We start from the raw sequence: 16441 nt of genomic DNA on the forward strand, positions 1-16441 counted from the left end.
CTTTCAACAGAACCAACTTTTGGTACTGTGTTACATTTAAGTATTTCCAGTTCATCTGTTTCAAAAATCTTACTGCCGAGCATAACTCCAGCTGGGTAGAAACACCATGGTAAAGGTTATAGATTGTCTCTTATTGGAGATGGTCATTGGCTGGCATTTATGTGACACAAATGTTACTTGCTATTTGTCAGCCTGAGCCTGAATATTGTCCAGGCCTTGCTGCATTTGAACATGGACTGCTTCAATATCTAAGGAGTTACAAGTGGTGCTGAACGTTGTTCAATCATCGGTGAAAATCCCCACTTGTGACTAGGGAAGGTCACTAGTGAAGCAGCTAAAGATGGTTGTGAAGCAGTCACTACCTGTTTGATGTTTCCTATCTCTTACCTTTTGCATACTCAGTATGTTTACCAACAACTAACTATAGTCAATGAAAAAGTACAAACTTTTGCATTTGTAAAGAAGCATGCAAGAGTTTATCCAACAGTTTTCTTGTTGAGTCTCTACTGCTGTAATGCACATCGAGGATACCCCTTGCCTTTTGGATATTTGGACACACAATTCCTATCCACACATTGTTTGAATATGATGGTAGCCCAGAGAAGACCTGATGTGCAACCTGCTATTTTGAACCTGGAAGGTAGAGTTAATTAATGCCTGTCTTTGAAAACATACAAGTGAAGTGAAATTTCACTTAGCTGCACAAGGGACCCCACTGCCACCCTAGCTCCCACTCTGTGCAACTGCTATGGAATGTTTAGCAAGAAGGTCAGAGGTTCAACTACCACATACTCCAGAGGTATGCAATAGCGTCACTGAATGGGTTGATTAGATATGTCTGCTAAAGACAATAGAAATTATACAATAAATCTTGCTTGCACTGCAGAACTGTTGGTGGAAATGTTGTATATTCGTGTAGTTGAAGGATTGGATAGAAGTTGTTTCTGTCAGAACAGCAATGTGCTCAAACATTGAAAGTAATGTAGTGGGAAAGAATAGAAAGATTGTCAGTTTGGTTGCAGTTGCATTTTCCTCTTGGGTTGTGGCATGATAGGAAAATAGAACTGATGTGACACAGAGGGGAAACAGTTCTTGAATAGATTCCCTACAGTGTGGAAACAGGCCCTTCGGCCGAACCAGTCCACATCTACCCTCCGAAGAGTAACCCATCCAGACCCATTTCCCACTGACTAATGCACCTAACACGATGGGCAATTTAGCAATTCACCTGGCCTGCACATCTTTGGACTGTGGGAGGAAACCGGAGGACTGGAGGAAACCCACGCAGACACGGGGAGAATGTACAAATTCTACACACAGGTTGGAATCAAACCTGGGACCCTGGTGCTGTGAGGCAGTAGTGCTAACCACTGAGCCACAGTGCCACCCTTAAAGGAGGGAGGAAGAGAAAGTCACATCAACGTCAGTTATTCCGAGGACACATTACCTCTTTTTCAGTGTCATTTATTGAGTTGGCAAGCTGTAACTGGTGGAGTGCCACAGGGATCACCGTTCAGTTATTTGCATTCTTATATCAATGACATGAATAATGGGAGTGAATGGATGATAGCTGAGTTTGTTAATTACAGCAGGATGGAGAGAAAAAGCTATGAGGAGGAGGTAAAGGATCTGCAAAACCAGGCTTGGTGTGTGGGCAAAGTTTGGCAAATGGACCATAACGTGGAAAATTGTAAGCTTGTCCATTTTGGTCTGAAGAGTAGCAAGACATTTTATTATTTAAGTCGAGTGAGATTGCGGAATCTAGTGGAACAGAGGGATCTGGTTATCTTTGTCCATGTATCTCAAAACATGAGCAAGCCTGTACAGCAAGTGATTGGGAAGCAAACGGAATCTTGGCATTTAACATAAGGAGAATTGAATTTAAAAATAGGAATGTTTTGCCAAAATTGTACAGGGCATTGTTGAGAACATATCTGGACTGATGTGTTCAGCTTTAATCACCAAGTTTGAAAAAAAATGATATAATAGCTGTAGAAGCAGTTCAGAGAAGCTTCACTTGATTCATTTTGGAGTGAAGGGCTTATTTTTACATTCACTCGTGGGATGTGGGCATCGCTGGCTGGGCCAGCATTTATTGCCCGTCCCTAGTTGCCCTTGAGCAGGTGTTGGTGAGCTGCCTTCTTGAACCGCTGCAGTCCACCTGTTGTGGGTTGACCCACAATGGGAAGGGAATTCCAAGATTTTGACCTAACAACAGTGAAGGAACGGTGATATATTTCCAAGTCAGGATGGTGAGTGACTTGGAGGGAAACTTGAAAATGGTGTTCCCATGTGTCTGCTGTCCTTGTCCTTCGAGTTGGAAATGCTTGTGAGTTTGCTGTCTGAACATCTTTGGTGAATTACTGCAATGCGGTCAGCACTCCTACAATGAGAGTTGTGCTGCAACTAGAAATTTGTGGAACGGAAAGGCAAACAGTGCAAGAAAAACTAGGCTGGTCTGGCAAAGACTGTGGAGTGAGAAACACCATTAAATATTTAAAGTCTAACAAAATTCCTTCCGTTCTAAAGATGAGTTACAAAGAGAGGTCATACCAGACTTGACATGTTAACCCTGTTTCTCTTTGCACAGATGCTGCCAGACCTGCTGAGTTTCTCCAGCACTTTTTGACCGTATTTCAGATTGCCAGCATTCACCCTACTTTGCTCTTGTTTCACATCACCTGCCCACTCAAACATTAGCTTTGCTGCCTGGAATACTCAGGGATAGTTCTCCAGGAGTGTGTTTCTAAGTCCAGGGTGGCCTGTTGCATCCTCCTCCCATCAATCATGAGAGTTGTGCTGTCAAGCAACCATGTTGGATTGAATAGGAAGGAGAGTGTCAGCTGGAAGTATGAGTGTTACTAAGAGAGTGCGGAAAGCCTAAGAGTGAGGTGGAGCCATTAATGAATGATAGCCATAAATCACAATAGCTTGAGATTGCTGAAGGGGGTTTGGTGTGGTGCTTTGAACATCATGTCAAGTTATTGTTGAGGTGGGATTTGACATACATTCATTAACCTCCAGTCCATTGTGAGTCCTTCGGTGCTGCAGTCAGGTCATGGGAGCTAGACCCCTTGCACTGACCTCCAGAGCAGCACAGCCTCCTTTTCTTTCAAGTGCTTGTTTCAAGAGCTGACTGACATTCCTCACAGCTGGGTATTCAGCCACCCAGCAGCATGTTTAGCAGTGGCTGTACACGTAGAACTTCTGGAGATGAACGAGGAGCTTGTGTACTACCTGCACCACTTCCGTTGACCCTGGAGAAATCACAATCCCTATGCACACTAATCCTATCTTTAGCCGTTGGTTGTCAACGCCCCAGCCAATAAAGGCATCATCCACTGTGTGGACTTGGGAGAATTTCAGACTGAATTCCCAATCTGTCCTGCATTGGCTTCACTGGGTACACAGTGATGGGAGCTCCAGTTAGGTTCCAAAGGATGAAAGTGAAATATAAAATGAGATCAGTGGCAGGATTAGTGCCAGGTATTATGTCTTCTGTGGTAATAGTTATCAGTGTTCACTGCCTTGATTCATGAAGGTGAAGAATACCCACTTGGACAAGAGATCTGCCTACATCTTAGCATGTTATCCCACATCTTTCCCTCACCTAATTGGGAAAAATAAAACAGAAATGTTATTGGGAATATTGCAGATCCTATAGATCCAACTTTGATATTCATCCTTCAGAGCCACCCAAATGAGATACTGTCCCGTCAAAGTGAATCAGTTATGAGAAATGTTCTGTAGCTGCCAAATTTTAAGCAGTAAGAATTTTTTCTTTTTTTTTGAGGTTAATAAATGTTCACATTTCAAAAAATGTTCTGACTAGCTAGTTTGTTTTATTTAATGGCCTGTGGTTTAGAACAGAAGAGGAAGAACCTCAACTGAAGGGATACAGAGGAACGTTTGTAGATAACTGGCTATCCTGTTCCCTAGGGAGATGATGGAAAAATCATTGCTTCAACTTGGCGAAGGCAATTTACTGTTAGTCATTGAAGATTCTTTTTCACCAACTAAACAAATTAATACTTTGAAGTGATTACATAAAACTGGCCCAAATATCCTCAATCCTCCTCAGCACATAAGGCAAACAAATCAGGCAATTTTAGGCCATCTGTTAATAACTACACATTTTTAAATATTTGAGTTGTGTTAGATCTTGCCAGATAAATGGGACAAAAGAATTGTGTTTTATTTCACATTTGGAACAATTGTGACATTTTTCTTCATTATGGCACAGTCTGTTAACGCACGACCTTTCTTCAGGAGAAAAATATTTATTGAGAGCTAGCGGTCCAGAAAAAACAATGAGTTGGATGTTTCCTTCCTGCTGTATGTTGCACTGCAGCCTGTTCTGTATGAGGGGGTGGCCAGCAGATGGCGTAGTCCTTGACATGACGAGGAAGACATCTTTAACCTTCTGATATGGTTTCATCCAGGCACAATCAGTCGAGCAGAGCGGTCTCTATGCCCAGCAGGGTCGTACAACCCAACTTCCGCAGTACCCGGGTATGCAGCAATCACAGGTAGGCACTTCAGGGACCAGAATTCTGACTGGAACATAATTGTCTCAGGAACATCAAAACCATCCATTTTCCACAAATTCAAAAGAACTGTCCACTTCCACATCATCATTCCTCCTATACGCAGGAGAATCCAGCTGTCTCTCGAGTGGATTTCGATATCCTCCCCTCACTTTAGATTAAACATGTTACCAACATTCCCTTCAGAGCATTGCTTAGAGTAAAGACCACAATCTAAATGATGTGCCAGTATCCGATTTACTTCAGAAAGGTTGGAGATCTTGTGTGTTTCAGAATGCAGTTCAATAAATGTATCTTCTTGCAGTAATGGTTAATGGAGACTTTTTAGGCTGGATTATGGTGGACTTACTAGGAATCAACCTAGGACATTTGCTTTTCAGATGTGCATTAATGATCTAGATTTTTCAATACAGGGGAAAGTATCAAAGATTGCAGATGGTACTAAATTTGGAAGCATTGTAAACTGTGATGAGAATGATTTAGATTTAGAAGAGCAGGCAAGTTGGTAGAATGTGCAGATGGGGTGCAGATGAATTCGATGCAGAGCAGTGTGAAGCGATACATTTTGGTAGGAAGAGCATGAACAGACACCTATAAGATAAGAGATGCAATTCTAAAGGGAGTGCAGGAACAGAGGCACCTGGGTTTATATATGCACAGATCACCAAAGATAGCAGAACAGTTGAAGAGTGCAGTTAATAAAGCATGCTGTCTCCTGGGCAGTACTCGCACACAGAATACAAGAGCAAGGGAAACTTCTATAAGACACTTTGTCTTCAGCTGGTGTATAGTTCTGGGTGCCACATTACAGAAAGGGTCTGAATGCATTGTTGGACAACTCTTTCTCAGGCATCATGAATGGCCAACTATGGTGTGATATGATTCATATCATACATGCAATGGTAAAAGTGGGTATTTATTGGATATTGTAACTTAAATAATCAGTGACCTATTCTGAGCTTTTTGTAATTCATCGAAGATTCCTTTCCAAATGTAAAGCAGATGGTCCAAGGCTTCACTGACTCAATCTATAAAATCGTTAGTGGAAAATGGAAGTTTTTCTTGTTTCTTGGTGGTGATGTATAAAAAAATTCATTTATTTATTTGCATAAACTGCTCTTGACTTGTTTTAGTAGACCTCAACACCACCTCTATCATCAGTGGTGGTTATTGAAAGCATATGTTTTGATGAAATCTACTTCCAAACCAATATTCTCACTAATGCTGGAGGTCTTAATGTAAAATAGCACCATTTAACCACCATGTTGCTCTCCATGTGGGAATTAGGTACGAAATAGCCTGCTTGATATGCACCTTTTCCACTGCATTAAACATCCACTCCCCCCACCACTGACGCTCAGTAACAGCTGTGTGCACCATCTACAAAATGCACTGCAGAAATTCACCAACGTTTCTTCAACATCACCTTCCAAACCGATGGCCACACCATCTGGAAGGACAAAGGCTCTTGGGTCACCACCATCTGCAAGTTCTCCTCTGGTAGGGTGGACTGTGGCTCAGTGGTTAGCGGTGATCCCTCACAGCGCCGGGGGACCTGGATATGATTCCACCCTTGGGCATCTGTCTGTGTGGAGCATAGAATGGTACAGCACAGGAATGGACCTTTTGGCCCACAGTGTTGTGTCGAACATGTCTCCAATTTTAACTAATCCCTTGGCCTGCCCTTGGTCCACATCCCTCCATTCTGTACATATTCATGTGCTTATCTGAAAGTCCTTGAAATGCCCCAATTGTATTTGCCTCCACCACCATTCCCCCAGCAGTGTGTTCCAGACTCCTACCACTCTGTGTTAAGAACAGGACTTGCCCCTAATGTCTCCTTTGTACTTTCCCCTCTCACCTTAAGTACATGCCCAATAGTATTAGGCATTTCCACTCTGGGAAAACAATTCTGACCGTCAACCCTATCTATGCATCTCATAATTTTGTAGACTTGGTTTACGTCTCCCCTCAGCCTGCGCTGCTCAAGTGTAAGCAACCCGAGTTTTTCTTGCCTCTCTTCATACCCTCTACTCCAGGCAGCATCCTAATAAACCTCTTCTACACCCTCTCCAAAGCCTCCACATTCTTCCTTATGATTAGAATGAACACAATATTCTTTGTGGCCTAACGAATGTTTTATAAAACTGCAACATGACATCCTGACTCTAGTACACAATTCACCAGTTAACTCTATACTTTTCCTTAATGTTCAATCTCCCAAAGTGCAACACCTCACACTTAACATGGATTAAACTCCGTCTGCCATTTTTCTGCCCATATCTGCAACTGATCTTTATCCTGCTGTATCCTTTGACAACCATCTACACTATCCACAACTCCACCGATCTTTGTATTATCTGTGAACTTACTAACCTACCCATTTACATTTTTATCTAAGTCATTTATATAAATCACAAACAGCAGAGGTCCCAGTACACCACTAGTCGTGGACCTCCAGCCTGTAAAACACCCTAGCACCACTTTCCCTCTGTCATCTATGGGCAAGTCAATTCTGAATCCACGCAACCAAGTTTGCACATTCTGCCCGTATCTGTGTAGGTTTCCTCCGGGTGGTCTGGTTTCCTCCCACAGTCCAAACATGTGCAGGGTAAGGGGATTGACCATTGGGAAAATGCCAAGTTACAAGGATAGGGAGAGGGGTGGTAGTCAATAGACAATAGACAATAGGTGCAGGAGAAGGCCATTCAGCCCTTCGAGCCTGCACCGCCATTCAATATAATCATGGCTGATCATTCCTAATCAGTATCCTGTTCCTGCCTTATCTCCATAACCCTTGATTCCACTATCTTTGAGAGCTCTATCCAACTCCTTCTTAAATGAATCCAGACAGTGGGCCTCCACAGCCCTCTGGGGCAGAGCATTCCACACAGCCACCACTCTCTGGGTGAAGAAGTTTCTCCTGAGCTCTGTCCTAAATGGTCTACCCCATATTTTTAAGCTGTGTCCTCTGGTTCGGCACTCACCCATCAGTGGAAATATGTTTCCTACTGCCAGAGTGTCCAATCCTTTCATAATCTTATACGTCTCAATCAGATCCCCTCTCAATCTTCGAAACTCAAGGGTATACAAGCCCAGTCGCTTCAGTCTTTCAGTGTAGTGGTCTGGGTGGGTTGGCCCTTGGAGGGTCAGTGCAGACTAGATGGACCAAATGGCCTCCCTAATGTAGGGATTCTATTATTCTATCCTACCAGTCATATTTGTTTTATTCATTTATATGAGGTGAATGTTTATTGCCCATCACTAATTACCGTTAAGAGTCAACCACATTGCTGTAGGTCTAGAGTACGATCAAGCAGGGTGAGGCTGACAGATCTCCTTCCCAGAAGTACATAAGTGAATCAGATTGTTTTTCACATCAATCAACAATGACCATTAGGCTAGCCTTTTAGTTCCAAATTTTTATTAAATTCACATTTGGGACTCAAACCCATGTCCAACAGAACATTAATGGGGAATTTAGAATTACTTGTCCAGTAATGTTACCGCTACATCATCATCGTCCTAGATTCTAATTCCTTTGCTAGGTCAAAATCCTGGAGCTCCCTTCCTCAAAGCACTATCTGTACATTAAGAACTGCTGTTATTCATGAAGGAGGCTCATCACTCCTTTCTTGAGCAATTAGGAAGAGGCAATAAATACTGGCCATGTCAGTGGTGCTGATATCCCACGAGTGAAGAAGAATGTGCACCATGCCAGAATACTTAGCAGTGGTGTTCTTCACATGTGCTAAAGTGGTGCTGAATTTTATTTCAGAGGGAAACAGCAGCTTCTCAACAATCTTCACTCAGCTATTTCTGGTTCAGAGTCTGCACACAAGTTATTAATGCCCATTCTGATGGGAATTGCACTGTATTATTTTACACTGACTTTCAGCAAGTTTTAATAAAAGGAAATGGAAACTTTAAGGAATGCAATGTCTCATGTCCCTGTGAAGTCCCACACAAAAGCTGATAAGAAACCTGTCTGCTGCCTGTTCCAAACATTGTTTGGTGTCAAGAATACAATAGAGTTTTAATAACTTATGCAAGTGTCACGGGTCAGGAATCACAAAAGCTCTTCCCTCCTGTTTTCTATCTGTCAGGTCTTCCTCTCCCTCCCCTCTCCTCCCTGTCTGCCTTTTGCCTTGCTTTTCCATTCTGGGATGGAAAGAGCCACAACTTCAGTCTCTTGGGCTGGTGAAACTTGTTCATTTCTACAGGCCTTTTATTCCTCCTTCATTTATTTTAAGTTTTGGCAGAACTTTTTTTTAAAATAGAAAATAATAAACATGAATGAAAAATGATTCAGAGTTCTCAGACCTGACAGATATCCAGCAAACCTTGCTGTGAAGTGTACACAGCCAAGCTGCGGAGGCTGTGATCCAGTCCTCCTTATATTCATTCCTGGAATGTGATCTTAGCTGATCACTGTTTTTACCCATTCTCTCAGCAAGCCCCAGTTTGGAGGACAGTTAAAAGTCAGCCACATTATAATGCGTCTGGGCTCTCAAATTATCCAGACCGAGTTTTGGTGGTAGATTTCATAGAACGTATGAACTAGGAGCAGGAGTAGGCCATCTGGCCCCTCAAACCTACTCCACCATTCAATAAGATAACGGCTAATCATTTTCTGGACTCGGCTCCACTTACCCACAGTCTCACCATATCCCTTAGTTTTTTTTTGAACAATAAAGGAATTATCTTAGCTTTAAAAATGTCATACCTACAGAATACCAGTGAATGCATCGTAAAAATAATTTTCTCGTAGTTTCATCTGTTATGAGCATTTCCTTTCATTTCAGATTTGTTCAGCTGATTGAATTTCAGTTTCTCACTGCTGTGGTAGGATTTGAACTTGCATTTTTAGATTATTAGTTTGGGTCTCTGGAGCCACGAAGTCACCCCTGGCAGTGATGCTGTCAGTTATCTGATGACTATCTATCCCTCAGTTCCTGGATTCAGTCACAGTACATGCTATTTAGGTGAGATTCCTAGATGGGAGTATGCTGTGCTTCCAGAGTGAGGGAGGAGAGAGGGAGACAATTTGAGGAGAGAGCTGGGGAAATAGAGATGTTGATTTGATCGGCCGTACGGGTAGCTGCCCTGGTATCTCTCGAAATGGAGTTGTCGAGACTTTATATTGGAGTGAGTGACGTGGTTATCCACCCTTGGTTGTTTATTCAGGCGCTGCCTCATGGGTACACAGCGTACAGTACGCCGATGCCTTTGCAACAGCAAGCTGGAAATGGCATGCTGTCGCCCAACTACAGTGCCAGGCCATACCAGGCTGCTCATTCTAACCCAGCTCTCGTGGACCGGATCAGACAAATGCAGCAGCAGCCTAGTGGTTACATTCACCAGCAAGCCTCTCCCTACCCACCAACCCTTCAGGGCAATCAACGGTAAGTGCCTTCTCATTGTTTATTTGTGAGTTATACAGCATGTAAATAGACCCTTCGGTCCAACTTGTCCATGCCAACCAGATATCCTAAATTAATCTCATCTCATTTGCCAGCATTGGACTTATGCCTTTCTATTCATGTACCCATCCAGATGACTTTTTAAATGTTAGGAGTCACAGGACATCAGGTTATAGTTCACTAGGTTTACTTGAATCACAAGCTTTCGGAGCACTGTCCCTTTGTCAGGTGCAGACATCTGACTTTGTCCACCCCAGTCCAACACTAGCACCTTCATATCATGGCCTCCAAAATGTTGTAATTGTACCAGCCTCCACCAACTCCTCTGGCAGCTCATTCCATACACGCACCAGCTTCTGTGTGAAAAATCTGCTCCTTTTTAAAATCTTTTCCCTCTCACCTCAAGCCGATGCCCTCTAGTTTTGGACTCGCCCATCCTGGGAAAAAGACCTTCCCTATCCCTTCTAACCATGCCCGTCATGATTTTATAAGAGTTTATCAACCACCCTTCAGCCTCTGACTCTCCAGGAAAAAGGTCCCAGCCGCTTCAGCCTCTCCCAATAGCTCAGACCCTCCAACCCCAGCAACATCCTTGAAAATCTTTTCTAAACCCTCAGATTGTAAGTTTGTTGGCTGAACTGGTAGGTTTATTCTCAGACGTTTTGTCACCATGCTAGGTAACATCATCAGTGAGCCTCCGGTGAAGCACTGGTGTTCTGTCCCGCTTTCTATTTGTGTGTCTTGGTCTGTTAAGGTGGGTGATATCATTTCCAGTTCTTTTTCTCAGAGGTTGGGAAATGGGATCCAAATCAATGTGGTTATTGATGGATTATCAAACCGGAACTCATGACTGTCTGCATTCTTTCCCCTTTCCTTCTCACGTGTGGAAACTGTGGGATTGAGACCAGGGAATCAAATAAAGAATTCAATAGTCAACTGAATTGGAACTTCAATGGAGAGCAGCACATTAGGGATGGTCAATACATGTTGACATCACTACTTCACACAAGGGTAGTGGGCGTTTGGAATGCGTTGCCAGCAGAGGTGGTAGAGGCAGGCATGGTAGATTCATTTAAAATGCATCTGGACAGATGCATGAGTAGTTGGGGAGCAGAGGGATACAAATGCTTAAGAATTGACCGATAGGTTTAGACAGTACATTTGGATCAGCTCAGGCTTGAAGGGTCTGTTAATTTTCTTTGTTCTAATACCCACATCCTGTGAACATCTAATAAAAAATATTCTATCCAACTGACTTGCACTTTATCTAAGTGGCAACTTTGGATAGACATTCAATGAAGGGAGAGTAAGAATGATCATTCCAGTTAACTTGTCTTTATCTTTGGAAGAAAACATTCAGATCGCGTATGCTCAGCTTGGGGTAAATTGCTGCTGATTAGACTAGATTCAATTCCCTACAGTGTGGAAACAGGCCCTTCAGCCCAACAAGTCCACACTGACCCTCTGAAGAGTAGCCCACCCAGACCCATTTCTCTCTGACTAATGCAACTAACACTATGGGCAATTTTGCATGGCCAATTCACCTGGCCTGCACATCTTTGGACTGTGGGAGGAAACCGGAGCACCCGGAGGAAACCCACGCAGACACAAGGAAAATGTGCAAATCCACACAAAGGGTTGCCGAAGGCTGGTATTGAACCTGAGTCACCATTGCCATCCACAATAGCTTGCTCATTGGATTACTGTGTAATGCAGTTAAACCCCACACTGGCATTCCCCTGGCTGCTGAGGGCTCTTGTGAGGTAGCATTCACACCTCTGAGCCAGGAGGTCCAGGTTCAAGTTCCACTTGCTCCGGGGTGGGGGGGGGGGGGTCATAACACGCCTGAATGGATTGGTCAGAAAGTGTCCTTCTCTGGCTGCTGACAGAGAGACTGAACGCAAAACTGACTAAAATAGTTGCAATACTGGTTTTCCATCCACCTGCCTTACTCTCTGTTGAATCCAGTGTACAGGGTGAAAGACTGACTTTCCTAACAGCTCTTTGGGTGTCCTACCAAGGGAATTGGACAAGATCTATCTGTATATCACTTGATGGCCTGACCAGGGGAATCCGCTCCAGTGATATCAGTGTGTGTAGCCCCATTCATTTCTTTGCACTGACCCACCTACTGTAATGGGACGTACCAGGGTGTTCTACACTCCAATCATTGATTACAGTGATTAATTAATCATCAAATCTGCAATATTTTCTGGCCTAGGCTCTCACATCAACCTTTGCAGCAGAGCACTTTGATGGCTGCTGGACTTGATCATATGACATCAGGCCCACATGCAAACCTTGGTTCAGTCCAACTCTCGCAGGAGCAGATGAGGCAGAGACAGCAGCAGCTTCGACAGCAGCGACTCCTACAGGTGGGAACTGGTCTTGTACAAGGTGCAGTCCTGCATTGCCAACTCGAATAGCCCTGCTGTATTAATACTGTAAATCTGATTTGATGAAACAAAGCAGTTCATTCAGTGTAAAAGGTGCATTTGTTTCAACTACCTAAGTGGAATAACAGCAGTGCACTGAAACCATGTGATCCTTTCCTTCCTACAGTCTGAGACCATTTTGTTGGAATCATCATTAAAGTTATTCACTTCCATCCAGATATTAAATTCCAGCCGGTAATATGCACAGAAAATGGGATAAAATGTAATTTTCCCAGATTTTAGTAATGAGTGTTTTTGTATAGTCCTTTGATCCTGAAATTAACTTTCACCTACATCTTACGAATAATGAATGATTTTCCCATTTCATAGAATCCCTACAGCCATTTGGCCCAACAAGTCCACACCAACACTCTGAAGAATAACCCTCCCCTTCTACAGCTTATGCCTGAAACGTCGGTTCTCCTGCTCCTCAGATGCTGCCTGATGTGCTGTACTTTTCCAGCACCACAGTCTCAACCCTACTCCACGTTTACCTCTGACTAATGCCCCTAACCTATGCATCCTTGAACACTATGGGTAATTTAGCATGGCCAATTCACTTCACCTGCACATCTTTGGACTGTGGGAGGAAACCCACAGAGAGACGGGGAGAATGTGCAAACTGCATATAAACAGTCACCCGAGGGTGGAATCGAACCTGGGCCCCTGGCGTTATTAGACAGCAGTGTTAACCACTGAGCCACTGTGCCACCCCACCCAAATTTGCTGGCTCGCATTTATTGGTATTAAACGTCATTTGCCAGATATTTGCCGCTCTGCATGAGTACTAATATAATCTGGAATATTTTGCAGCATTCTTCCATATTGACTATCTTCTCTGCAAAATTTAGAAACTGTACTATAAATGATTAATATAGTCGATGAGCAGCAGTTGTTCCTGATCTTTGTGGAACACCACTTCCCACCTTCTGCAACTCTTGAACAGCTACCCTTTACTCCCAGTATCTGCTTTCTGTCTTGAAGTCAGTTGGCAATCCACTCAGTTCCTCACTCCTGACTTTGCTTTCTCCAACCTTATTCACCAATCCATAAAAACTGAAAGAACTGCGGATGTTGGAAATCAGAAACAACAACAGAAATTGTTGGAAAAGCTCAGCAGCTCTGTGCAGAGAAATCAGAGGTAATGTTTCGGGTCCAGTGACCCCTCCCCAGAACAGTTTTGAAGAAGTGTCACTGGACGCGAAACGTTAACCCTGATTTCTCTCCACAGATGCTGCCAGACCTGGTGAGCTTTTCTAGCGATTTCTTTTTTTGTTGTTTATTCATTAGCCTGTTATTGTTGCATGTTATAGGAGGCCATCTGAAGGTCCAAAGAAATGTCATCATTGCATTAACATTGTGCACTCTCTCTGTTACCATTCAAGGAATTCAATAAGGTTGGTCCAGCAAAATATTTACTTTAGAAATCATGCTGACCATTCATTATTCCTCTTTTCTCGATTTTTAAAAACTCCAAATATCAAATGTCATTATGTACATTCTACTTTCTATTCCATTAGTAATTGAATTTCACAGGTTTACGCTATTCCAAAGAGCATTTGATAATATGTATTTGGCAAATGATTTTCTAAGGTGTGACATCCTTTAAATTTCTGCCTTCCTGTGGGTACTTAAATTTACTGTTCAGTATCACCCCCAACCAAACTTAATTTTATTCAGCCATTTTAAAATTCCTCCTGATTTCAGACACCATTAATTTGAAAGCAAACACTTGACCTACCTGACAATAAAGCAGAATTGGATTAAGTTAAAATCAGAACTATAAGATCTCCAAATCCAAAAGTCATCGGCTATAATGGTTCACAACTCCACCTGTTGTTACCCATTTAAGCTGCATAACTAACTTCATGAACAAGGGGTCCTTTCAATCTGAAGATTTTCTTCCATGATTTCCTAAAAAAGAATCATTATTTTCCCTTCTCAAGTGAAGGAGGTTGAACATTTCCTTGAGTGAAGTCAGTCTGAATTGGGCTGACTCTACTGTCTATCACATGGAGAATTTCCCTGCCAGTATCACTCAACATTGTGATAGCTTTGTCGATGCATCGATATCATCATCAGAGTTTGTAATGATGCCATTCCTTGCATGCCAGTGCTTTTTAGCTGTGAACCTGACTAGCATTGATTTTATCCTGTATTAGGCATGGTTTGGTCATGAGTCTTCCACCACAGTGAACCTTAGGCAAGAAGTTAGCTTTAAAGGAGCAGATTTAAGCCAAAGAGTAGGGAGACAGTGGCTTAATGCTAATGTCTCTGGACTGGTAATCCAGACACCCACACTGGTGTTCTGTGGATGTGAGGGTGAATTCCAGCATGCTAAAACTGGAATTCAGTAAAATGTTTAGAATTAAAAGCTACTACAGTGGCAACCATGTAACCAATTGTCAAATGTGCACCTAGTTCACTCATGCCATTTAAGGACGGAAATCTGTGTTGAAACTTTATTGCTGGAACAGCACAGCAGGTCAGGCAGAATCCAGGGAACAGGAGATTCGACGTTTCGGGCACAGGCCCTTCTTCAGGAACTGCCAGACCGTTTCGGCCTGTGCCCGAAACGTCGAATCTCCTGTTCCCTGGATGCTGCCTGACCTGCTGTGCTGTTCCAGCAATAAAGTTTCAACTTTGATCTCCAGCATCTGCAGACCTCACTTTCTCCTCAAGGACGGAAATCTGCCAACCTTGATTAAAAATGCCAAAGAACTGCTGGTGCTAGAAATCTGCTTTCTCTCCAAAGATGCTGCCAGGCATGCTGAGTTTCTACAGCAATTTCTGTTTATGTTTCAGATGTCCAGAACCTGCCATTCTTAGTCATATTTTGGGATTACGTAGACAGCCTCTTTTGGCAAGATGGTACAAATGGTCTCCTGTGGTGTTAAATTCTGAAATGTTTTGTCCGAAAGGAATAATGTTTTGTCCTCTTGTTACAGATACAGCAGCAGCAGCAGCAACAACAACAAAGTCAGCAAACACTAGGGTTACAAGCAGCGCAATCACAGCAAGCACTGGTGAGTGAATGATGAAATATTTCTGTGAAGACGTTTCTCAATGCCTTGAGAATGAAATGTTAGGTTGCAAATATATTTCTCACTACATTTGTTGGTTTTAGAGATTGCTTCCACAACATTCAGGCACTGCATATATAGCTCATCAGTTGACTGCTGTACTGAACATTCTTGCACGGGACTTTACCCACGATTCCTTTCACAAACCGGTCTGGCAGTTCAGTACCCACTACTTGAAACACCCCCTCTTAACCGAGACAACTGCTTGTTAACAGGGAGGTGAATGCCTTGTAATATAATCGCTAGACTATTAATCCAGAAACACAACTAATGTTCTAGGGACCTGGGTTTGAATCCCATCATGGCAGATGGTGGAATTTGAATTCAATAATAATCTAGAATTAAGAATATGCTGATGACCATGAGTGCATTGCCGATTGTTGGAAAAACCCATCTGGTTCACTAATATCCTTCAGGGAAGGAAATCTGCCGTCCTCACCTGGTCTGGCCAACATGTGACTCCAGACCTACAGCCAATGTGGTTGACTCTAAACTGCCCTCTGAATTGGCCTAACAGACTACTCAGTTTAAAGGCAGCTTGGGACAGGCAATAAATGCTAGCCAATCATTGATGCCCAAACCCCATGTGTGAATTTAAAAACAAATTGGGTAAACGGCTGGAAACACTTACCTCTACCAGAAGGGCCCATTGTAAAGGGGCTTCTTAAACCATGGTAAGTGCACCAACTTCTATGGACACTAGTTACAGAGCCATAGAGTCATAGAGATGTACAGAACGGAAACAGACCTTCTTCTTCCTCTTGCATTATTCTGGTTCACAACATTCTGTAATAGGCCCTATTCCTGCCCTGTTTAAAAATGAAGATGTTACAACTCAAAAGGCAGATATGAGAGAGCTGGACACTGTCAATTTATATATTTCATCACCAGGCACTTCATCAAAGACAATGAAACAGCTCCATTTGGAAAGAACCTTGCTTTAAATATTCAAT

General features: G+C 42.9%; 1 protein-coding gene across 1 annotated transcript in view; it reads left to right on the top strand.

Moving 5' to 3' along the window:
- The window catches only part of LOC122556191 (mediator of RNA polymerase II transcription subunit 12-like protein), a 168641-nt gene that overhangs the window by 121332 nt on the left and 30868 nt on the right, over positions 1-16441 (top strand). Inside the window, exons 26-29 of the mRNA XM_087993931.1 lie at positions 4443-4529; positions 9735-9952; positions 12192-12345; positions 15354-15431. Of these exons, the coding sequence (XP_087850057.1) occupies positions 4443-4529; positions 9735-9952; positions 12192-12345; positions 15354-15431 (537 nt within the window). The remainder of the gene's footprint in view (positions 1-4442; positions 4530-9734; positions 9953-12191; positions 12346-15353; positions 15432-16441) is intronic.

This window comes from Chiloscyllium plagiosum, unplaced genomic scaffold (genome assembly GCF_037043375.1).
Source record: "Chiloscyllium plagiosum isolate Xiang-an unplaced genomic scaffold, Cpla_swu_hap1 HiC_scaffold_13, whole genome shotgun sequence".
In the NCBI taxonomy this organism is placed as follows: domain Eukaryota; kingdom Metazoa; phylum Chordata; class Chondrichthyes; order Orectolobiformes; family Hemiscylliidae; genus Chiloscyllium; species Chiloscyllium plagiosum.